The sequence below is a fragment of the Papio anubis genome, chromosome 13 (genome assembly GCF_008728515.1).
Source record: "Papio anubis isolate 15944 chromosome 13, Panubis1.0, whole genome shotgun sequence".
Lineage (NCBI taxonomy): Eukaryota > Metazoa > Chordata > Mammalia > Primates > Cercopithecidae > Papio > Papio anubis.
In genome coordinates this window covers 66,862,159-66,886,869 of record NC_044988.1, presented here as the reverse complement: position 1 = coordinate 66,886,869, position 24,711 = coordinate 66,862,159, and the positions used below count along the sequence as shown (strand labels likewise).

The 24,711-nt window shown below is 36.8% G+C and overlaps 1 protein-coding gene and 1 long non-coding RNA gene across 10 annotated transcripts in view; one reads left to right on the top strand and one right to left on the bottom strand.

The window, feature by feature from the left end:
- NCBP1 (nuclear cap binding protein subunit 1) overlaps nt 1–24,711 on the bottom strand; it is a 49,062-nt gene that overhangs the window by 23,059 nt on the left and 1,292 nt on the right. For 2 of the 8 annotated variants that reach the window (XM_021927351.1, XM_017949712.3), the window contains exons 2-15: nt 18,629–18,717; nt 17,864–17,964; nt 16,181–16,337; nt 14,293–14,400; nt 13,793–13,914; nt 11,992–12,061; nt 11,330–11,545; nt 8,954–9,051; nt 8,187–8,250; nt 6,680–6,790; nt 5,644–5,708; nt 4,823–4,885; nt 4,502–4,576; nt 1,854–1,957 (exon numbers count right to left, since the gene is read on the bottom strand). In XM_021927351.1, coding sequence (XP_021783043.1) covers nt 1,854–1,957; nt 4,502–4,576; nt 4,823–4,885; nt 5,644–5,708; nt 6,680–6,790; nt 8,187–8,250; nt 8,954–9,051; nt 11,330–11,545; nt 11,992–12,061; nt 13,793–13,914; nt 14,293–14,400; nt 16,181–16,337; nt 17,864–17,964; nt 18,629–18,717 — 1,443 coding nt within the window. Of the gene's footprint in view, nt 1–1,853; nt 1,958–4,501; nt 4,577–4,822; nt 4,886–5,643; nt 5,709–6,679; nt 6,791–8,186; nt 8,251–8,953; nt 9,052–11,329; nt 11,546–11,991; nt 12,062–13,792; nt 13,915–14,292; nt 14,401–16,180; nt 16,338–17,834; nt 17,965–18,628; nt 18,718–24,711 lie in introns of those variants that run through there. The other 6 variants (XM_017949713.3, XM_021927354.2, XM_021927353.2 and 3 more) reach the window with 6 other exon arrangements.
- LOC103878218 lies at nt 21,324–24,289 on the top strand. Of its 2 annotated transcripts, XR_004177939.1 has the most exons (4): nt 21,324–21,395; nt 23,414–23,482; nt 23,579–23,663; nt 24,219–24,289. It is a non-coding gene; the product is annotated as an uncharacterized LOC103878218 (long non-coding RNA). The 2 variants fall into 2 exon arrangements; XR_638276.4 differs by lacking the exon at nt 21,324–21,395 and having other exon boundaries at nt 23,396–23,482.

The following is a 24,711-nucleotide window of genomic DNA, read 5'->3' as shown; positions in this document are numbered from 1 at the left end:
CAAAAGCCCAGAACCAACGTACTTCTCTTTCATTTTGCCAACACCCATTTCCTCTTTCTTTCCTTGGGACCATGGAAACGAAGTCTGAGCCTCAACAAGGTAATGGCTGCCAAGTTTAGAGAGGTTTTTGTTTTTGTACTTTTCTTTTTTTGCTGAATCCACAAGCTTGAATCTATGTAAGTCAGACGCTCATGTGATAGGACTCCTTGTATTTACTATTGGTATCAGTTAAGTCCTTATTATAAAAATTTGTGCTAATATACACCGTAAGGCATCACCAGAGCAACAAGAAATCTGCTTTTAATGTAAGGTAGACAAAGAGGTAACAAAAAAGGCAATCCTGTCATAGAGTACGAGTTACTGGAATGAATGAAGTAAATTACAACAGTCACGTGAGGATGGTCATATTACACCTGCTGTGAGCTTTTTCTCTAAAAGAAAGAAGGCGAAGAAAAACAGAATCCCCTGTCACCAGTCTACATTCCAGCTGGAGAACCAAGATATTCACATTAGACACAGCCAGGGAGCAATACAAAACTGGCTTACTAAAGGTTAAAAAGTATTTACAGCTATTGAGCTTGGGCTAGAATCTAGAAGGAGAAAAGCAAGTGGAGCTAGAAAGGGCTTTCCAGACTGGGGTAATAGCAAAGCCAAGAACAAACAGTATGGAAAAAATAAAAAAGGACATGGACCTGGGAGAAGTAGAGGCCCATGTCGGGAGAAGTGAAAAATAACAAAGTAGGAACAATGGTTATGAAGGCCTTGAAATGTTAGGCTGAGTTATTCCTATGGGGAAAAAAGAAAGCTTAATCTTCAACAAAAGTCTGAGCTTTCTGACAGCAAACACTGTACTTTATCATTCTCGGAACGAGTACAAGACAAAACTCAAAACCTGGCACTTCTAAGTGCTGCATGAACCTTTGATCTGCCAAAAAGCACAGTGGCTAAGAGCATGGCCACTCAGCAGTGCACCTACGCCTGAATTTGGGCTCCACCACTCAGAAGCAATCTCATTCTAGTTTGACCTCTTGGAAGCCATTTCCTCATTGTAGTTTTGATAATCATATCTATTTTTCAGAGTTGACATAATGAAATAGGAAATGTACCAGGAGCAACACAGTTTATTTCAAAGGAAACAGGTACAGTCAGAGACAGAGGTGGAGAAACAGGCGTACGGTATGAAAAGCAAGGAACAGCAGATAGTTGTGAGATGCAAAGAACCTCTACACAACATGAAATGGAAGGATCATGGAGGGGGCTGTGTTAAGTGTAATCTGCAAAGGATAAGTTGGAAAAAACTCCACACCTAACTCCACCAGTGATCAACAATGTATAATACTCTACCTACATTAAGTGTAAATACTGTGCAAAGGGCAAAATGGCACATCAAATTATACTCCCTGATTTATGATGCAATTTCAGAGATTATGTGACCAAAAGGTAAGAAAATAATAATTAAGAATTTACTTTTAAAGGCATACTGCCACAGAATATGTACATCTATGTTCTCAATACCACACCTGAAAAAGATAATTAATTCAAGTAATCTCCATCACCATGACAAATACGCATTTGCAGTTTAGTAAGTTCTAACTATAAATTCATCTTGCTATACTTAACACATTCAAAAGAGAAAGAAAAGATAAGCCAGTAGTAATTAATTTTATCACAACCAAATCCTCAAAATGATGACAGGGCAAATAAAACAGTGGCTAATGCTAGACTACCCTTCGAATACAGGAAATATAAACCCCAAGAAAAGAAAAAGTTCAATTTCCCCACTTTAAACAACCAATTTAAATATATTTGAACTGGTACCTTTTAAAGACAGAGGGATTTGTTTCATTACTTACTGCTACTTTCATCTCCATACTTGTAAATGCAGGTTGGGTTTGCAGGACATAGAGCTGAGAAGGTAGGAGGAACAATATCTAATATACGCTGATGGTAAGACAACCTACAATACAAATAACAGCCTCAGAAAATATCTTTTATCAGTCCCATTCTTCGGTAACACCCAACTTACCTAGAAAGTCACAATCTCCAACAACTTGAACTCAGCTGACAACCAAGAGTGAAAGGAAAAAAAATCCTTTGAGTTTTTGTCTAAGGCAGCACACCAAATCTCAGGCATACTGCGGAACTTACTGGCTTGCAACTGAGGTATGGGTGAGTGAGCTCATGAGCCTGGTGACCAAGGATGTGGGGTGATGATGGGGTGTGGTGAAGATGACAGTCCGTACACTTTGGAGACTGGCTACATTGTATCAAATAAATAAATATTGAGGATAATGGGAGCCAAGTTTCTTACTGCCTGAGAAGGTATTTACAAAACATGGTAGAGAAGAAGTGTAGAAATAAGGTATTGAGTTGGAAATTGAGGCATATATACACACAGGTGGACATAAAAATAGTTATGGATGGATGGATGTGTGTCCACCAAGAGGCTTAGAACCAATGACACCCCAATGGCAATGAGCATATCAAGTGCCCAGATCTTGGCTCCTAAATACCGTATTCCATTAGTCCTTTACTAATTAGTCCTTTACTAACGGAATATGGTATTTAGGAGAAATACGCAAGATGATCCTAAACATGTTGTTCTAGAAAATAAGGAAATGCTCAATGAATGGCGGGGGACATTAAAAACAAAGACTTAAAAAAAAAAAAAAAAAAAAAAAACAGAGAGCTTACCAGGACTCCTCATGTACATATCAGGGACAATTTGGGCATCAAAATAAATGATCCTCATAGTTTATAACCCAGCGAATGAAATACAAATTAATTAGTCCCCACTGATATATAAATAAAGGAATAAATAAATAGGGGAGAAAGGACAGCTCTTACAGAAGGCCCATTAATAAATGCAGAAAAAATAATGGAATGAGAAAATCATCACTTGGCAACCATCTACTGGTAGCTGCTAAAAGCAGGATGGAGATCTGATGAAGAACAGAGTAAGAGTAAAACTTCAGAATATCTCCCACAAAATACTGATCAATTCTACTAAAGAGAAAAATGGTGAGGTTAAGGTAGAGAAAGCTGGCAGATATTGACATGACCAGGTGGATCAAGATTAACATCACCAGGGGTGGGAATCATGTGCCTCTAGATGTGACACACCAAGAGCATTAACAATTTAAGACCTCAATTTGCTCATGAGAAATATCAGAGCAATCCAAGTAAGGTCTAGACTCTTTCAAACTGGTATAAACACAAAGAGAGAAAAATAATAAGTGTTCAAGACTGAAGGAATCTGAGAGAATGACAACTCAACACTACACATATACCTGGATAAGATTCCAGACCAGGCCGAGCGCAGTGGCTCACACCTGTAATCCCAGCACTTTGGGAGGCTCAGGCGGGTGGATCACGAGGTCAGGAGATTGAGACCATCCTGGCTAACACGGTGAAACTCCATCTCTACTAAAACTACAAAAAATTAACCAGGCATGGTGGCGGGCGCCTTTAGTCCCAGCTACTTGGGAGGCTGAGGCAGGAGAACGGCGTGAACATGGGAGGCGGAGTTTGCAGTGAGTGGAGATTGCGCGCCACTGCACTCCAGCCTGGGTGACAGAGTGAGACTCTGTCTCCAAAAAAAAAAAAAAACACATTATAGACTAGACAGGAAATACAGACGTTGGGATGGCTGGCAAAATTTCAGCAGCACCTGTGAATTATGTGGTAGGATTGTACCAGAGCTAATTTCCTGATCTAGAAGGCTGTATGCTTGCTAGGTAGGAGAGTGGTTTTGTTTTGGGATGATATGTAATGGAACATTAAACGATAATGGGCTGTTACATCAGCTGGGTATGCAGCTGATTCTCAAAGGAAAACCAACATAACGGGTCTCTAGAGAGAGAGGAAAAGGGAGTGAGCACGAGAGCAAACATGATAAAATGTTAACAGCTACGGAATCTAGGTGAACAGGATACAGAATTCTTGGTACTGTTGTGCCAACTTTTCTATAAATCTCAATTCATTTCATATACAACATCCTTTTTTTTTTTAACTTTATTTTTTTGAGATGAGAGTATCACTCTGTCGGCCAGGCTGCAGTGCAAAGGCGCAATCTTGGCTCAAGCGACTCTCCTGCCTCAGCCTCCCGAGTAGCTGGGATTACAGGTGTGTGCCACCACGCCTAATTTTTATATTTTTAGTAGAGACAGGGTTTCCTCATGTTGGCCATGCTGGTCTGAACTCCGACATCATGCGATCCACCCGCCTTGGCCTCCCAAAGTGCTGGATTAGAGGGGTGAGCCACTGCGCCCAGCCTGTAACATCTTTAAAAGAACTTACCAGCTTAAATTCACATGGGATCTGTATGGCACGGTTGCCTAATTTTTTTAGCCTAAATCTTGATTAAAAATGGGATGGAAGATGAGTAAGTAGATTTTGAATCCAATATTCTGAACACATATCACAAGTGCAGAGAAGAGAAAGAAATCCTCCCAAAGAAGTTAAAAGACCTAAACAAAGGAGAAGACACAAAAAAACTTACCTCATACATTTTTCTAGAACTTCTCTTACAAACTTTGGTTTGGGACTTTCAGGATCTTGACTAAGACAATCTGACCTAAGGAGGAAATGTAGTTTTATCAATTCTTATGTATCATCTGCACTTACACTCATTTGTACTATAATTATCTGTGAACTTATAACAACTTACAAGTTTTAAGTTACAATTGCACTTGTAACTATTTGTACTTAACTACAAATAGTTTCCAAGAAATTAAATATTTCAGTCACTTTTATGTTACAGTTTTAAAAATTAGCAGTTTTTTGACTACAGAAAAGTAGGATAAAACACACCATCACTTACCAATCTTCCCAGCTCCAACGGAACTGGAAGTTACTCAGATGATGAGAAAACCAATTGATAAACCTATGTAGAGAAGGGGTGGTGGGGAGAGAAAAAGGAAGAATGGCTGGGATTTAGAACAGAAACTTATGTAAGTCTTCAAACAGATAAAACCCGATTTTACAGAGTTAATGAAAAGCATATTCCCCTACATGCAGCTGTATCTTCTGCAAACTGTCTTTATCCTTTTTAGGTCAATGACAGATAAAATTCTAGTATCTGTTTTGTGTGGGCACCTAATGTGTTTATTATTTAATTCTCACAACTTCCAAGGTACGTATTATTTTCCTCATATAAACGATGATGAAACTGAAGGAAAAAAAAAGATGAAATTGTAGGCCAGGTACAGTGGCTCATGCCTGTAATCCCAGCTACCAAGGATGGAGGCTAAGGCAGGCGGATTGCTTTGAGCCCACAAGTTCAAGGTTATAATGAGTTATGCTCATCCCACTGCACTCCAGCCTGGGTGACTGACAGAGCAAGCGCCTATCTCAAATAAAAAAAAGAAATTGCAGATAGAACATTTTATAAATGGCAGAGCCAAAGTATAGTCTTTGATACTTGACTAGAGAATGAAATTAAAGAAAACCATAGCATGGACATCAAAAAACGTAATGTTACATTAAACAAGTATGAGTCTGGTTATTGTACAAAGGTTATTTTGGGAGGCAAGAAAAAAAACTAAACATGGAAACTCTTAAAAATGTCTTTATCAAATTCCTTTATGAAGTACAGGAAGTAAAAGCTGCTAACTCAGCTCAGCAGTAAAGCAATTACTGTACCTGTCTACACAGGTAGTGTTCATTGTGTCCAAACGCATGTATAGCATTTCAGTTGCCTGTGCAAGCTGTGAATTTAGGATAAGGAAAACTATTCTCCACTTCTACCCCAAATAAGTTGTAATAGACAAGAATAGAAATAAAACATTTCAAGTCTTTATGATTAATAATGTTGAACATCTTTTCATACAATCGATCTTGTTTTTGATTTTTTTTACAGCTTTGAAATATCAGTGATGTATAATTAATCTGACCTCTACACACTCGTGAAATCAAGATAATATTTTCATCGGATCCCAAATTTCCCCATGCTCCTCCATACACGCACAGGCATACATTGTTTCATTGTGCTTAGCAGAAATTGCTTTTTTTTTTTTTTTTAACAAACAAGGTTTGTGGCAACCCTGCAACGAGCAAGTCTACTGGCACCATTTTTCCAATGGCATATGCTTGCTTCATGTCTGTGTCACATACTGGTAATTCTTACAATAAAGCAAGCTTTTCCATTATTATTAATTGCTGCAATCCCATAATAAAACTTTAAAAAATAAAAAGCTGCTTTCAATGGATGAGCAAAGACAGTGGTTTTTTGAGATGGAATCCACTCCTTGGAACATTGCTGAATGACAACAAAGGATTTAGAATATCATAGAAACCTAGCTAATAAATCAGTGGCAGGGTTTGAGAAGATTAATTCCAACTCTGAAAGTAGTTCTACTGTGGGAAAAATGCTGTATCAAACAGCAAGCATCACATGCTTCAGAGAAATCTTTTGTGAGAGGAAAAGTCAATCTAGGCAACAAATTTCATTGTTGTCTATTTTTGAACTTTCTGACCCAAACAGTGAAGCATGTATCTACATATTTATAGGTACATATGTATTTACAGACATAAAAATACATACATGTAATACACACACACAACACACTTCAAAAGCCACATTTTTTACCTACAAAATTTAAACCCACAAGCAGAAATATTTAATAATCTTTTAAGACCCGGCCAAAGAGATTAAGTTTAAAAACAAAGGAAAGGATACAACTTGGGGTAGAGAGCCAGGTTGAAGTTTGCACAGTTCAATGAGGAGTGTTGTGTACATCACATCAATGTGAGGGGGTGCTGGAAGTTGAAACAGCTCTGCAAAGATCACCTACAAAAGTATCATGAGTCATAATTCAATCCAACTGCTATCTTTGCACTTCTATTAGAAAGACCTTAACATTCTAAATCTGAGCTCTAACTCCATGGCATTCATAATGAAAATGGAATTACTTTTTTTTTTTTTTTTTTGAGACAGAGTCTCGCTCTGTCACCCAGGCTGGAGTGCAGAGGCACAATTTCAGCTCACTGCAGCCTTGACCTCCTAGGCTCAAGTGATCCTCCCACATCAACCTCCCAAGTAGCTGGGACTACAGGTGCATGCCACCATAGCTAGCTCTTTTTTTTTTTTTCTGTATTTTTAGTGAAGACAGGATTTTGCCATGTTGCCCAGGCCGGTCTCAAACTCCTGAGCTCAAGCTATCAGCCTGCCTTAGCCCCCCAAATTGCTGGAAATATAGGTATAAGCCACTGAGCCTGGTCCATGAATACTTTAATAATAAGAAATAATCCAGTGGGATGGGCACAGTGGCTCACGCCTGTAATACCAGCACCTTGGGAGCCCAAGGCGGGCAGATCACAAGGTCAGGAGTTCAAGACCAGCCTGGCCAATATGGTGAAACCCTGTCTCTACTAAAAATACAAAAATTAGCCGGGCGTGGTGGTGTGCACCTGTAGTCCCAGCTACTCGGGAGGCTGAGGCAGAAGAATCGCTTGAATCCAGGCAGCAGAGGCTGTAGTGAGCCAAGATCACACCACTGCACTCCAGTCTGGGCAACAGAGCAAGACCCCGTCTCAAAAAAAAAAAAATGCAGTTAACAGTTTGACTCACATGTCAAATGAACACTTTTTTTTGATATACATCTCTATAATGTATTCAACTGTATACTAACATCAACCTTTTGTATGAGTTAATATGAAGTCAAAAGTGTTGCTACTCTATTTCTAAACTGCTTGGCTCTTTAGATTTCTAAGTATAAAAATGATGATTCATCTATACTTGGTATTACAGGAAATAATACACTAACCAAGTTTATGCTAGTACTGAGAAGCCAGATAAACACAACTAAAGATACGTTATTTATCTAAAATGGTATTTTAAAGTATTTAAGCCACTTATACGTCTGTTAAGTAGACAATGTATTAACAGAGCTAGAGGTAACTTACATTATCCACAACAACGATCCATGAATGAAGACATACTATATAAATAGCTTATAGGCAACTCAAAATTCCATTTGGCTACTGGTTTCAATCTCCTTTTTTCTCTTTCCTAACATGGCTAATAGAGCACCAAAACTAACAGCAATTTCCTCGTTTCTCTGTTAATTTTGAATGCCAGACAAGTAGCAATAAATAAATAAATAAATAAGCCAAGAGTAGATTATACTTTAAAGGCAACAGAAAGATTCTGAAATTCAGAAACACGCTCCACATGGAATGCATACCTCAACTATGTGGTAGTTCAAGGGGATCTTGTTCTTCCCTGGATAGCTCACTAACTGTGCAGCACTATAAAAAGTGTAATTTAAGTTTAATAAGTATACGAAGACACATGAAAAGTCAAATAAGCAGTTTCAAAAACAATGTGTTTAGATATAAGCAGAGAAAAATCTTCTTTGAAATGTCCTAGATTTCAGTTACTTCATTTAACTATGGCATCAATTATTCTGTCTACCACATGGAAAATCTTTAATGCATCCAAAATTTCTTGAAAGATCAAAAGGAGTCTAGGTAATAATACTAAGGAAGCATATTCAGATGTACTAACCTAAAGAAGTTTTAATAGAGTAGATCACTCTCAAAATACTATACTCATTTCCACTTTAAAATCTAAACCAAACTTTCCAAAGTTTAAGAAAATTTTATTAAAAAAAAAAACCTCCAAAGTTTGGGTGTTTTGAAAACAGAGCAAAACCACTCATATCCAAACCCAAAATAACTTGCCATTCAAGCTCTCCATAGCATATGCTAAATATCCTCACCAAAAAGACTGGCATCATAGGCTTATTACTATAAAGCACCTTGAAAAGTACTATATAAGGGTGAAGAGCCTCAAGAAAGTAATGCAAGTGTTTTTAGAAATTGATTTTAGCGAGACAGGGAGTCAGGAGGATAAAATTTTCTTACACTCTCAACACACATTTTGCTCTTACTGAATCATCAAAATTGCTGCTTTCTCTCCCTTCTAAGAGTACTATGGAAAGAATCTTACCAAGTCTTCCTTTCCTTCCAGTGGGACTTAATGATGCAGTGAAGATTCTCTTCTATTACAAATCTTTCCACTGAATGACTCCCTGGCATGACAGGACCCTGGAAAGAAAACCAAATGTGCACACTACAGGCCTAGAACACAGATTTCTTTCACTTATTCAACAAATATTGGAGAGACTATTATGTTCCAGGCACTATACTGGGTGGTGGGGATAAAAGTTCTGAAGTGTTAAAGCTCTATATTTCAGTAAATTCCATTGCCATGTTCACTTATATCCCAGAGTATCAGCTGTAGTGTTTCTTCTACTACATCTCATACCTAACCATACAACCACTGCCTACTTTACACACCAATTATTATACGAAACTAAATAACTTTGGATAATACAAGCCTTACAGAGTTTATTTTTTAAACCAAGAGAGTGAATTATTTCCATTAGTAACTATGGAGACAGAAAATTCTATTCAAATACCACATACCCATAAAACATCATGCATGAATTGAAAGATACCCATAACATATCGTCTAAGCTTAAAACATATTCCCTACATGGCATTATTTCATTCTTAAGTATATTCACAGCAAACAGGTTCAAAAAACACAAAATAGACCTTTAATAATGACTTTTGGATGATTTTAATTTTTTTTTTTTTTTTTTACAATTTCTAATGTTTTTTAATAAACAACTTGTAAAAGGCCAGAACAAAAACAAAATCCTGTTCGTTTTGAGAGTAACAAGTATTTTATATATTTATACTCTTCTAGCAAGGGATGGACATGCACCTTACAGAGGTGATACCAATTAAATATAAATATAGGAGAAAAAAATTTTGAGGTCCCATTCTAGTTTCCCTTGCACACACACACACAAAATATCTGATCACAAACATGAGCAGTCTTAAATGTAAACCAGATTTTCAGTTAAATATATCTAAGTAGATCACTACAAAATTTTGACTAAAGTATTTGGTTACTTATGGAATATAGCAAAGAGGGCAGCTGATAATTTTGTATATGTAACTGACTGACAAATTTTTATTCCAAAATAGATTACATATATACTAAATTCCTACTGGTCATAAGCACTTTACCACAGGATAGAAAAGAGACAATAGGAGAAAGAAACTCAAATTTGACTTTAGGTGGTAATATTAATTTTTATGGCAATAGTTTTCAACTGGGGGTAATTTTGCCCTCATGGGGACCTATTGCACTCTCTGGAGATATTTTTGGTTGTCAAAACTGAGGCAGGGAGACTGCTATTGGCATTTAGATGGTAGAGGTCAGGGATACCACTGAGCATCTTACAATACACAGGATAGCACCCACAATGAAAATTGTAAGTTTTCTTAATTGTACAATATACAATTTTAATAGTACAATGGCTGCCAGGAAACTTGACTTTGAAATAAAGAATATGTATATTAAAAACGATAAAATCAGCTTAGACTAATCTTTGGAATTTTTTAATTAAAAATACTTTAAATATTTGTTTTCAAATAATCATACAATACGAATAATCACAAGACAGGCTGTGTTGCCTAAAGAAAGAGGGACCATATCTAAAACTAGGTGCTTTTCTTGAGAAATAACCTTATTAAGTATAATTACGGCCAAGTGCAGTGGCTCATACCTGTAAGTCCAGCACTTTGGGAAAATGAGGTGGGCGAATTGCTTGAGCCCAGGAGTTCGAGACCAGCCAGGGCAACAAGGTGAAACCCCAACTATACAAAAAATTTGCCAGGCTAGGTGACACATGCCTGTGGTCCCAGCTACTCAGGAGGCTGAAGTGGGAGGATCACTTGAGCACAGGACGCAGAGGTTGCAGTGAGCTTAGATCTCACCTTTGCCCTCCAGCCTGGGCAACAGAGTGAGACCCCATTTCGAAAAGAAGAAAAAAAAAAGAAAGAAAAATGGCCAGAATGACTGAGCATTCATGTGACAGACACTGTTCTTGTTCTATGCATTTTACATGTTAATAATAATTTAATCCTCATAACATGATATATATACTATTATTATTACCTTCAGAAAACGAAAGCACAGGGAGGTAAACTTTCCCAAATTCACACAGCTAGTATTTGGCTAAACCAAGATTAAAACACAACCCAATGTAGCTCTCAAAACCCAAAACCCACACTCTTAGCCTGCAAACTGTGCATGTCTCTCTAATCTATTTACACATGCCAAATGTAATTTCTTGCATAATGAGGTGGTATCATTCACTGAATTAAAAAGTTAACTTCATTGCTATTGACCTTCTTAGACAAAAAACAACTCAAAATTAAAACACACCACAGGCATAATTCGAGCGGGATTAACCCACAAGAACAATGCAACACAGGTCGTATCTAGGACTTTTAGTCGGTCACCTACCTCGGGATCATCTGTGTAATCAAACATTCTGAAGATGACCCTTGGCATTGGGTACACCGAATCTTCAGTGTGAGGAGGTGGTGTAAAAGGAGGCAGATTGTGCTGCAGTGCTTCACACAGGATGCTGTCAAAGGCAAGATAAGGTCTTAGGATGTGCCGTTCCTGCCAGCGATCCTTTTTCAATTTCTGAATCTGGGCCCACAGGCAATCTAAATACTAAAGACAGATTAATTTTTAATCATTAATATAATTAACATTTTGACTAGACAAAATAAAAATATCACTACCCTTTAAAATACAGGACACAAAAGTAAGCTAACTTGTAAGACGGTACAAAAAAAGGTGCTAAGTTTTTGTTTTTATTTTACTTATAAAGTCTATCTGTTTGGAACTGTTTGTTTTTACATTTTTCAAATTGAGCATTTACATAAATATACGTCAACTCTGTAATAGCTGGCATCCCAAAGAACAAGGGAATATTTCAATTACATTCTATCATCTATTAAAAATCTACCGTACACCTAGAGCTATGAAAAGGAGCTATCATGAAATGCAGAAACATAGCCAAGGGGTAAAATGGAATGGTCTGAGTATCTTACAGAGATAAGAATCTATTCAAGAGCTGACTGAGCTTGTATCACAAGAGATTGAAATCAATTTACCTCTTCTTGTGGATGTGGTTTATCCGCAGTCCACACCTGTAACATGGGTACATGAGTCTTTTGGCGTCTTCTAAAGATAAAAATGAAAATCTACATTTAGGCTTTTACAAACATGAGATGCTCAGTCACCTTCATAGTTATTAGAATGCAAATTAAAGCAATGAAATAACATTTTACCTACTGGAGCGGCAGATATCAACAGTTTTGATAATGTACTGTGTATCATCAAGACGCAGGTCGAGATTCAGTCTCAAACATCGTTGACAAAGAGGTTAACTGGTATAATCTCTTTGGGAGAGTATAATCTCTTTGAAAGGTAATTTGACTAAATCTATCAAAATTAAAACTGTTTAGAACCTTCAACCCAGTAATGCCATTTCTAAAAATTTGTATCCCCCATAAATATATCTGCACGTGTACACAAAGACATACAAAGATATTCACTGAAACACTGTTTATAATAGCAAAAGATTGAAAATAACCTAAATGTCCACCAACAGGAGACTACAGAAATTATGGTACATTAAAAAGTGAAATACCCTGCGACTATTAAAAAGATTTATGAAGTATTTTTATGCAACAAATCCAAGTCATAGTAAGAAAAAGAAAAAAGCCAAGTGAAGAACAGTGTGTATATTGGGCTATCACTTGAATAAAAAAGAGAAAGGATATGTATACACACACAAAAGATTCTTTTTTTTTGAGACAGAGTCTCAGTCTGTCGCCCAGGCTGGAGTGCAGTGGCAGCACCATGTCAGCTCGCTGTAAACTCCGTCTCCTGGGTTCAAGCAATTCTCCTACCTCAGCCTCTCGAGCAGCTGGGATTACAGGCACCCTCCACTACGCTTGGCTAATTTTTGTATTTTTAGTAGAGATGGGTTTTCACCATGTTGGACAGGCTGGTCTCGAACTCCTGACCTCAGGTGATCCACCCGCCTCGGCCTCCCAAAGTGCTGGGATTACAGGCATGAGCCACTGCACCCGGCCAAAAGATTCTTATTTTTTTAAGCTTCTTTTAACTTTACTTAATAATCAACTAAGTAGCTATTAACAGTTATCCAAAAAAGTACTTAAAAAAGAGAAAGTGAAATTTAACAATAAAATCAATCTGTAAAAACTTAAGGGCCACATAACCATTACCATGTTGCTGGATAGTTAAGCATAAATTTACTAAAAAGACCTATTTATTATCATTGTATCTAACAATCTAAACCAAGCTTTTACATTGGCTTGGGAGAGATGGGTAATGGGAAGACATGTGACTATTTTAATTGAAATGTGTCATATTACTTAAGAAGTACTGCCTGGATGGAAGGTTAAGGACCACTGTTTTAAGAGCTTGATTTAGGATTAATTTACATGAAATAAACACATTGTATGTGCTAGGGCAGTGGTTCTCCACTTGTGAAATGTGTTAATAATACAGATGTCCAAACCTCTCTCTCAAATTGTATAATTTATTAGGTCTGGGGGTTGGGGTCTGAGCATTTTAAGTACTACAGGTAATTCTTATCCACGCTAATATTTGAGGAACTATTGCACTAGGGTGTTTTATGTCTTTTATAAACATATAAAAGCAGCTTAAAAGAAGCTATATTACCAACTGTCCTGTGCACTGGCAAAAGTAAGCAAACCATATCTGACTACTTTGAGGTCTCGGTGAGTTAAAACAGCAGAACAGGATTACCTAGAAAATACCTTCAGGAACTCTACAGCTTATTTTTGAGAAACTCAAATGATATCACTGATATAAGATATCCTTTACCTAAGCAACAAAGAGTACTATGAGCTGTGCCCTTACTTAAGATAGCTTTCAGTGTTGGCAAAGATGCGGTCCATCTCTGCATCTTTCTTTTCGTACAACTCCTTTCCAACCCAGGGCAAAGATGACAGAAATGCATACACATACCAATCTCGCCGCACCTAAAGGATTTTTAAAAAGTTAAGTTTAAAATATGCTTTAATTATATTCATTCATATTTTATTTATTCTTGAATGAAATCCTATGGAAGCTATTTAATAGGACTTAAGACATCTGGTTTATACAGAGCATTTCCAGATATATTAGTTCTAATCTTACTGGACAGCATCATTTAAATCAACATACAGATATTATGAGAACCCACCAGTGTGCCAGTCAACTTAATTTTTAGATAGTAAGAACTTACAGTGTGATAGTCTGCTGTTTTTTCTTTATTGCTAATGGATTATCAGCGAAAGATTTCTGGTACTATATGGAAGTACCAGGATTCAGTAACCCCTCAAGAACCCCTCAAGATTTAGCGTGAGGGGTTCTCTTACCTGAGGCACATCTTCTTCCTGAGTTACGCTTACAAAATTTTCAAACATGGCAACCATTGACGGAGCAGCAATCACATGGCAATTCACAAGATCAGATAAAAAACGGACCTGTTGGGGCAAACAATTTCTGCTATTAAATCTAAATGTTCTTCATAATAACTACAAAACAAGCAATCTTCTACAGCCTAAACTATTGGGCTGAAAAACTATAGCCTAAGGGCTGGATCTAGCCTACTACCTGTTTTTTGCATAGCTGAGAACTAAGAATGGTTTTTACATTTTTAAATGCTTGGAAAAAAAAAAAAAAACAAGAGTATTTTATGACACATACAAATTACATGAAATTCTAGTTTCAGTGTCCATAAGTAAACTTTTATTGCAGCAGCCATGCTCGTTCAGTTACATATTGTGTATGGTTGCTTTTGTGCTACCATGGCAGAATTGAGAAGTTGTAACAAAAACTATATAAAGGACAGCAATCTGTGAGTTCATAGGTTTCTATGCTATACTACATCAACAATCCAGATTGTAAAATATTCTAGCTACTTCAACCTATAAGCTTCTTTTCTGTTTGACTGTAATTTTTACTGAATTACAGAAATGGAAATTACAGAACACATTTATTGGGTGTGCTCAGTGTGCTATTGCTAAACACTACTAAAAGTCAACTGTTAAGGGACCCATTCTAGTGGAACAAGCACAATCTCAATACAAATGAGTGACTCCCACACTAAAAGGCAAATTAAGTGTTTTTGGGAACAATGACAAAGGGAGTTGGGGAAAGCATCACAAAGGAGGTAACAATTAGGCTAGGTCATAAAGGATAAGCAACAGTCTCAAGTAGTGAGCAATGAGGGCAGTATAGGCATACAGCTTCAAAAACAAGGTGTGTTTTGGGATCTGCAAGTTATTTTGATATTGCTGGAGAGTGTATGGGAGACAAGAATAGAGAAACACACTGGGGAAACCATAAAGGGTCAGGCTAAAGAGTCTGGACTTTAATCCTACAGCCTGGACTTTAATCCTATAGCCTGATCGGTATCCAAACTTTTTCGATTGTGTACTCAGTAAAAAAGAATTTGATCACGTATCTTCAACACATACATATTTATTTATGATATACACTGGATCACCATTAATCTATGTATTATTAGTAAGGCTTAATTTCATTTCCACTTAAGATAAATAAGAGTTCTCAATATTCACTTTCTGCAACCCAAGGAATCATCTTGTGCACCAGGCTTTTAAGACCACTCACACTGCCATGGGAAAGAACTAAGGGTTTTTTAACCAGTAACCAACATGTGCAGAGCCTAGTTACAGAAACACCAGTCTGGTGCCACTGTAGAACACAAAGTGAAAAACAGAATCTAGATGCAAAAAGATCAGTTAAGAGGCTATTAAGAACATCTGGAGGAAGGCATAAACTATGCTAGAGGCCCTGGAGACCAAGAAAGGACAGACTTGAGAGAAATTAGGGAGACAGAATTGACAGGGATTGGGAACACCTATGGTACAAGAAGGCAAAGGGAAGACAAAAATTAAAGCTCAGCTTTATAGATGGGCTATTCAGTACACAGTGGCCACTGTACGAGCTGGGGAAAGGGCAGAAAAAAGGAGGTATGAATGCTACATTAATTTAGGCACTTCCTGGTAAGATATCTGAAGGCTATGCAGCTAGCATCTGGAATACTGGACTGGAGCTCAGGAGAAAGGATGGAGACACAGTTACAGATTTGGGGGTGTCATCAAAATAAAGGTGGCCTATGAAGCTATCAAAGTGAATGAGAATGCTTCAGGGGAGCATTTTAAATTATTTGGTTGTAGCTCACCTTTTCCCTCCATCCCAACAGTAAGTCATAACATACCAACAAACAAACAAACTTACCAAATATACGGCTTCATTATAATTGTTTGCTTTCAATGACTCTTTAAGTTGACGAATCATGGCTTCTACAAATTCTCCACCAAAGTTGTAATTCCTGGCATTCAGCAGTCCAACTAATGTTGTATAAATTGTCAACTTCTCAGGTAACAGACGTGCACTGATTTAAGAACCCAGTATAACGAGAAAACCCCAAAACAATAGCGTTAAGTTGCTGAATTTTATATGAATCTTTTTATCATTCCATTAACTTTGGAACAGGATTACTTTTAGCTATGTCTTTAAAAATACTCCAGAAAAAGCATGTCACTGAGAAATGTTACAAACACAGTCCCGTAATTTTTCATTTTAATTCATTAATTAATCCAAGAGTTAAGAAAGTAAATGATTTAATTGTAAAGTTATCTTACTGAAATAAATAAAACTAATGCTACAACAGTTTTTCTTCAAGTGTGTTTAGTGGAACTGAATAGCATTTCCACAGAACATGGTTTCCATGGTAAAATGTCTCAGAAATCCTGGGTGAAACAAGCCTCTTTAATACAGAATCATTAAGGGGGGTGCGGCATTCAGAATTTCTAAACTTAGCTAACCAAATGTCATGGAAGTAGAATTCTACTTTGAGAAGCACTATTCTAGTTGCTTAGAAAAGATGCACAATTAAAACGAGTTTCATCTAAGTTCCTACCAGCTTAATTATTGAATTTTTTTAAAATGTAGTCTGATATAGTTAAGATTTGCTTACTCCAAGTATGTTGATTTTGTTAAAGTTATTTGAAAAGTATGGGAAAGGATTACAATAAACCTTTAGAAAAAGCAATTTTTCCTAATTTAGGCAGCCTTTAGAATTAGCTCAAAAAGCAAATAAGAACTCATAATCATTCAGTGGGCAAGAGATTCTCTTTGACTTGTTTTTCCAAAGTATCTAGCAGAACATCAGGGACAATTAAGGTCTTCAAAAAAATACCTGTGTTGATGGTAACTGTACTCCCTGAAACCCTACCAAAACCAAAAATTAAAGAAGAATACTGCGAAGCAATACAAGTTCAGCCTTAAACAAACAAGGTTTCCAACAGTTTAAGTATAAATACTACCCCATTTTAATAAAGGATTTCAGAAGATTTCCTTAGTAGTTTCTTAAAGTTACCTTCACCTGATCTAAACTAAAAGGCTGAGAAGTGATAAACGTCACCTTCATAATTTAAAAACACCTCATGGATATGTTACAATTTCATGTAACTACAAAGACTCCTGTTTATCCAGAGAGTATGCCTATTACTAGTGGCTTCCAAAGCCTCTTCAGTCTTCCAAGAAGAGCTATTACTTGAGTTACCAATTCCCAAATTTGTTTGGTACTACTAATTTTAAAATCTAGGTATCATACATTTAAATATACATGCTTAAAAATATGTATCTGAATGAGACAGTACTCTCTCTATAAAAAGTCAACTACAATGATTCTAAGGTTCTAAGAAATAACACACAAGGAAAATGCTCAATTTTAGTTTTATCCCTAAGAAAAAGAGTTCATTAAAGGGCCAAAGGTTGGCTCATTTGTACAAACTTCCCCATAGAAGGAAAGCCAAGGACATATAGAACATAAACATATATTTTAAACATTTCCCAAAGCATTTAAGAGTAGATAATACATTATCACCTGGATTCATAAATCTTTTGCATACATACACTGTACAAAGAAGCCTTAAGATCTTGCTCTTGTAGTTAGGAAGATCAGCTTCCAAAACACCAGCCAAGCCTTCGAGGTTGCTCTCCAAAGAGCAGGCACTCTGTAGAGGACATCACATTAAATATCTGTCAAGTACTCAGCAATATAAATTTATTGTTAAAAATTTATTTAAATGTAAATATATATTTTAAAATCAATCATTTTAAAATAACCAATCATCTGTCCTTTTGCTATTTTAGTGTACTAAAATAAAAATTTCTACACGATCATTAAAATAGTCTTACACGCATACAGAGCTATAATGGGTTTAGTATAAATCAATTCAGATAGTTATTGTTCTTTAGAAATCCATGAAAAGTCGATGAGTGAAATTTAAAAACTAAGCAGTCTATGATAGCAGAGTAAGCATTAGAAATGGGAGGACACCATGGGCTCCATTTTACTTCTTTTACTAATTCACTCTGTTACTCTGGGCAAATTACCTCAAGTATTCAGGGCTGATTTAGTTCATGTATAAATTAAGGGGCTATACCCTAGGTCCCTTTTAAGGTTCATCTTCTATGAAAATTATTAATTACTAAATTACTAATAATAATCAATTATCTGCATCCCAGGGGCTTCAACATGGATTCAATTTGGGATACAGATGCATGGTAATACCAGCTTTACCAAAATGTAGTTCAAGTTTTCAGCTGCAAAAATTAATCAAAGCAGTCAACCACATTCTGAAACCCATCACAGCCTGTGCCTATTGTGTGACATACCTTTTCTCCTACTTTGCATATTAAAGATTCCAAATGATCTTCAGTTTCATTTGCATCAGAGGTCTTTCTCCTTTTGTGAGGCTGCCCACCTATTTCAGCAACATAAAAAATTAACATTACATGCTAAATCTGCTATCACAAATTTTATTTAACCTTTTTAGGTTATAATCTGTTTTCTACCAGGCCCTATTTTTCTGACAGAGTAGAAGCTCTTCACAGACCCTCCATTTCTCAGACTAAGCTAGATTAACCAACACCTCCCATTCCCAGAGCCACTATATACAATAACTCCAGGAGGCATTATTTATGTTAAATTTTGTGTGAATAGTGCCCATGGAGCTAAGCAATCAGCAGCCCTGTGCATTTCTGTGGAAAAGCTGGAAAGCTGCCAACAACGCGTTAAACACTAGTAGTTAGAATACTCATGTACTGCTACTCTCATTCTTTCAACTTGAGTTGTTTACTGATCCTCAGTTGCTTGTTCCGAAACCTGTTAGTACCAGTAGTATTCATTAGTCTAATAATGTAATTATTATGTAAATGACAAAATAAGGGTGCAAAACCAAGTCGAATGCTTTGGAAAGACTTGATCGGAAAAAAAAAAAGCTGTTATATCAGCTATAAAGAGGAAAGCTTCAAAAGGGGGGAAAAAGGAGCATAAAACATTAGGATTTCTCACTTGCTTCACATGTTTCTAAGCTCTAATCTCAAGTCTTCAATGAACAATTTCAGTTCTGCATATGATGCAGCACGACGGTATAGTTTATCCTAAATAATGGGAACGACAGTCAGTATATACATATTCAAAGAAAAGTCCTGAGCACTATATCAAATCATTGGCGGAAAAAAGGACCACATGTTTTACAATTCCTGCTTTAACTAGCTTTTATTAACTGAATTACTGATACTGATTTATTTAAAAACCATATCATTTGAATAATCTCTATGTTTTTTAAATCTACCATTCTAAAAATCATTACCAAGCATCTGTCCTTTTGATTGCTAAACAATTCAAGTTGAATGAAGCTGTGCTAAAAACTAACCTCAAACACCTGTCTATTAAGACCCTTGCTGTTTGTATCTCTTACCACTTTGTTTAAAGCCTTAACACACTCACCTAAGTCCTTTTGTGGTTTAACATAAGGCTTAAAAAATTAAAATTTAATAGTGTTAAGTATGGAACCTGATGCTGCTGCTAAACACTTTTGGCTAGTCTAATACAATTCAATTTTCGATTTCCATTGATTCAATTATTTGGTCAGTATATGGGCAAGAAAGCAAGAGTTTGTAACTGTGCTGGGAATCTGTATTAATAATGAAAATCTGCAGCTGGATATAGGGCTACACAGTAGTAAGTTATATATAACTTCAATCTTCAGACTTGAATGGCCAAAGGAATTATCTTTACGAAGTTCATAATCACTTACTTGCCTCTGGAACACTTGGCTTGAAATGATGTATGGTGATTCTCATAAAACACAGCACGTGGCTATTCTAAGCTTTGAATGTTAAATCTATCGAATGACTGAAATGATCTTCAGGTACCACATGAACTGAAGCTGAATAAAACGAATCTATTACTATCCACATAGGATCTGAGGGGGGTATTACAAAGGTTACAGGATAAGACACTCTGTGCTTCAACTTCCCAACCCATTAATTACCATTATAAACTGACTGAATGTCCACTGACTATAATTTTGAAGGGATAATGCCACAAAAAGTATAATATGCATGCAGCGTAAGAGCTGAGATGTACTGATTCCTGGAGATATCTGCCTGTGTAAAGTTGTAGACATGTGTGGCACAGAGGTTCAGGGACCTTGATTCTTAAGTATGTATCAAACCTAAGTCACAGGACCTATCAAGGTTCTACCACCCGAAGTACCAACTTTCACACAAAGGTCTTTTATTTCCAGGATTCATTTATTGAAAAAACAAAGCACAAATGATGTAATATTTACACGAGCCGCCAGCTATAACATTCAACAGCCGCCTTCTAGAGCAGTAGTTCTCAACAGGGTGTAGATTTTGCCCCCAGTTGTCATCTGGCAATCCTTGGAGACATTTTTAGTAGTCACAACTAGGGGAAGCAACTGGCATCTAGTGGGTAGGGGCCAGGGATGCTGCTAAATATCCCACGTTGCATAGGGCATCTCCCAAAACAAATAATCTGGCCAAGAATGTCAATAGTGCTGATGTTAAGAAACCATATTCTAGAAAGCAGAGCTCCTCAGAACCAAATTTCAGTGAGGCTGGGAGAATGGAGATGCTGAAAAACTAGCTGAATGAGAGCAGTTATTTTTTGTTGTTGTTTTTTAAACCTTAAGCACACTGTTCCCTTCTTTCTGGCTCATATATTTTGCCAACCCTTTATTCCACCTCTACAGTCTTCTTAACTTAACTTTCCAGGTGGCCTGTTCCAGTTTAGAATCATACCACAGCCTTTAAAGCAACCCTGTTAGGCCCTTTTATAAGCCTGAAAAGGGGAAAACAATGCTGTAGGAAGAGAAGGTATGATTTCTGAGGAAAAAAACTAGAAAATACATGTACATAGTCACATGTCTGAACTGCAAACCCTCTGTTCATTTTGGCTATACTAAAGGACAAGATTTGTCTGGAGAATGGGAGGAGGCAGAAAGTATTAAGAAGTAAGAAATGTTCCACTCTCACCTGATAGTTGAGAGAATATGAAGGGGGGGAAAACTACAGACACAATCTGAACTTACGAACAGAAACATGATATTGAACTCAGAAGAGAACCTAGGTAAGGGAACAGGGAAATGAAATAAAACAATATGAATACAATTTGGGGAATTAGCTCAATGTACCCTGAAGAAAACATATCTATGGTAGTTCCCAAGGCAAGAACAGATTTTTTTATTAAAATTTAACTATGTAAAAGTTTTAAAATGTAAATTAAAGATAACATTACCACTTCACTCGGACAGACTTGGCTAGTATAGAGAAGCAGGTATAAAATCCATCTGAAAGGATCTTAACAAACAAATTTCCCCTTTATAAGGCAATCCTAATTTTATATGGGCACACTGGTACATCTTATAGCCTTACAATAAATTTTAGACCCACAAAATGGAAAACAAAAACCAACTCTGTAAAATAAGAAAGTAAAGTAACTAAAACCAACAACTTCAACATTACATTTTTAAACCTTAAGCACACTGTTTCCTTCTTTTTGGCTCATCTATTTTGATATTGAACAACTTCAAAGAAAGATAACATGCCTTGATCCTGCAGATTTAAAACAGACGCAACCATCACTTCTGAAATAAACTATACTCTCCCAGAATAACAAATCCTTTCACTTCTATTCATTTTTTTCTTTAGTTAAGTAAAAAAATCAGCCACAGTCTAAAAGACAAGGACCTAATTCTAAGAAACTTAAATGGGGCTAATACAGCAAATCTGAAATTTTTGTAAATTGCTGAAATTCCCAAAATTGTATTCGTATTGTTTCTGGCTAAGATTTTGAACAATCTAAATCCTTTCTTGAAAGAACAAACAATGGACTGCATATCCCATAGTAACTAAAAAGCTTCAGAGACATTTTTAAAGCAAGTCTAAGCAATTAGTTAAGATTCAGCACTGGACTAGTATCCATACACATTACTTTTCATTTAGCATTTCCCTTTCCTTGTTTATAAATGGACTACTACGTGAACTTCATTGGTACAGCCTCCTAATCCTACCTCCCTGAATCTTTGATAGTCAAGTCTCAACACAGAAGTCTAAATTTTATAATCTTCCTATAAGATGCGACCCTCTGCTATCTCTCTAATCTTATCTCCTACAACTTCCCCCTCACTCTGCTCCAGCACCACTGGCTTCCTTGCTGTTCTATGAACACGACAGGAACCCTATAGTCTTAAGGCTTTTGCGTCCATGGTTCCCTTTGTTTGGATCACTGCTTTTCCTCATACAGCTATAAGGCTGCTACCTTACCTCCGGCAAGTCTCTGATCAAATGGCATTCACAATGAGGCCTTCTCTAACCAACTTACGTAAAATAGTAACTTCTCCCTCACAGAAATCTCTACCCGCTTTACCTGATATCACTCCATAGCGTCTGTCACTGTATGATACACTACACTTTACTTGACTGTCTTCTCTCTACTCTAGAGGGGGGGCTCTATCTTTATATTGTCCACTGCTGTATTGCAAGTAATTAGGACAGAGCTTGGCACTGTTAAGTATTTGTTGAATAAATCATTTTTCAGATATATTACTTTCCATATGATTGCTTCTATATAGAGTATACACGTTATAATTACATATTACATGTAAAATATATATTATAAATATAAATGTATATAATATGTAAATATATTATATATTCTATTATAGTATTTTATATATATATAGAGAGAGAGAGTGTCAAGCATATGAAAGTCAGGGCAGAGACTGACAACAGCTGACAACTGTCCAGAAATGCTCAGATGCACGTATTTAATTCTGACTGTAATAATTCCTAGCCTATTTTAAGATAGCCTTCTATAATCCTTAAGCTTCTAAGAGTTCTCATTTTTTAAAAAATAGATGTTTAACTAAAAGGAAAGTATCCAAAATAATCTGATTCAGATCACTATGCAGGGTAAACTCCAGCTGATCGTTATCCAAATTGTGGCAATTTACAAAAATTTCAGATTTGCTGTATTATCAAACATGAACTGTATCTGCCTCTCCCATACTAAAATACCAACCATAAAAACTTTTGCTTAATGAAGGCCTTGTTTTACTTGTCTTATTTACTCTGAGGTTCCTGCAGCAAGACCCAAATGGACAGTGATTTGGCTGCAAGCTGGTGTTAAAAAGAAGCCAACTCCAGGAAAGTTATGTAAGTCTCCCAATAACCAAAGCAAAAGTTATTTTTCTACATATTTGCATTCCAATTCTCTAGGATGCCCTACAATGACATTTCCTCTCTCTTTAGGGATTACCTATAAGTGAGAAAAAGAAAGCATAAGAACAACAAAGAAATTGGAAAGAACAAAACACTCAAGTTCTCCAACCCCCAAGTAATGACTTGAAAAGTATATTAGTTTTTGATTAGTCAATTACAAAGTATAAGAAAATTGTATTATCGGCGGGCGCAGTAGCTCACATCTGTAATCCCGGCACTTTGGGAGGCCGAGGCGGGTGGATCGCCTGAGCTCAGAAGTTCAAGACCAGCCTGGGCAACGTGGCGAAACCCCGTCTCTACAAAAAATACAGGAAAAAAAAAAAAAATTAGCTGGGCGTGGTGGCCTGCGCCTGTGGTCCCAGTTACTCAGGAGGTTGAGATGGGAGGATCACTTGAGCCTGAGAGGCAGAGGTTGCAGTAAGCCGAGATCGCGCCACTGCACTCCAGCCTGACAAGAGTGACACTCCGTCTCAAAAAAAAAGGGGAGGGGATTGTATTTTCTGTGCCTTGCACACAGGTTACACAAGAAGCCTCTTGTGTTAGAAATCAAAGCAGAGTTATTTAATTTATACCTGGGTAGTGAAGAGAGCCCTGGACTGGATTTGCTATTGCTGGTGTTTGGGAACTGACAGCTGTCTCTCCGTGTTATGCTCAATCTCTAAACCCTTAGGTGTCAGATGAGAAAGCTGGACTAGAATATCCTCTCAAACCACGCCTTCGTAGAAATCTGGTGTTTCACTATTAAAACTAAATGCATGCGATTCTGCCTCCACCTCAACTGCCACAGCACTCAAGGAGAGACAAACGTTAATGGATAAAACTTACTCAATTTAAAATGTCTGTTACGGTTTCTTTTCTTACATTGACAGCATCTGCTAACGTTTACCGCCTCTTAAGCGCTGGCAAATGATTAAAACATCATCGTTGCTGATGTGTATTACCTCATCTAACCTTCACAAAATCCAGAAGATATAAGTATCATTACGTCTATATTACAGACTAAAGTTCAAGGAGATTACATAACCTGGAAAAGATCACCAAGTAAATGGTAGGGTCTGGCTTTGAACCTAAACCCTCTGGTTCCAAAGTCTCACCTCTTAACCACTACTCTACACTCTCTTCAAAAAACAATACACTAAAACGTTAATAGAATTACTCTAAGT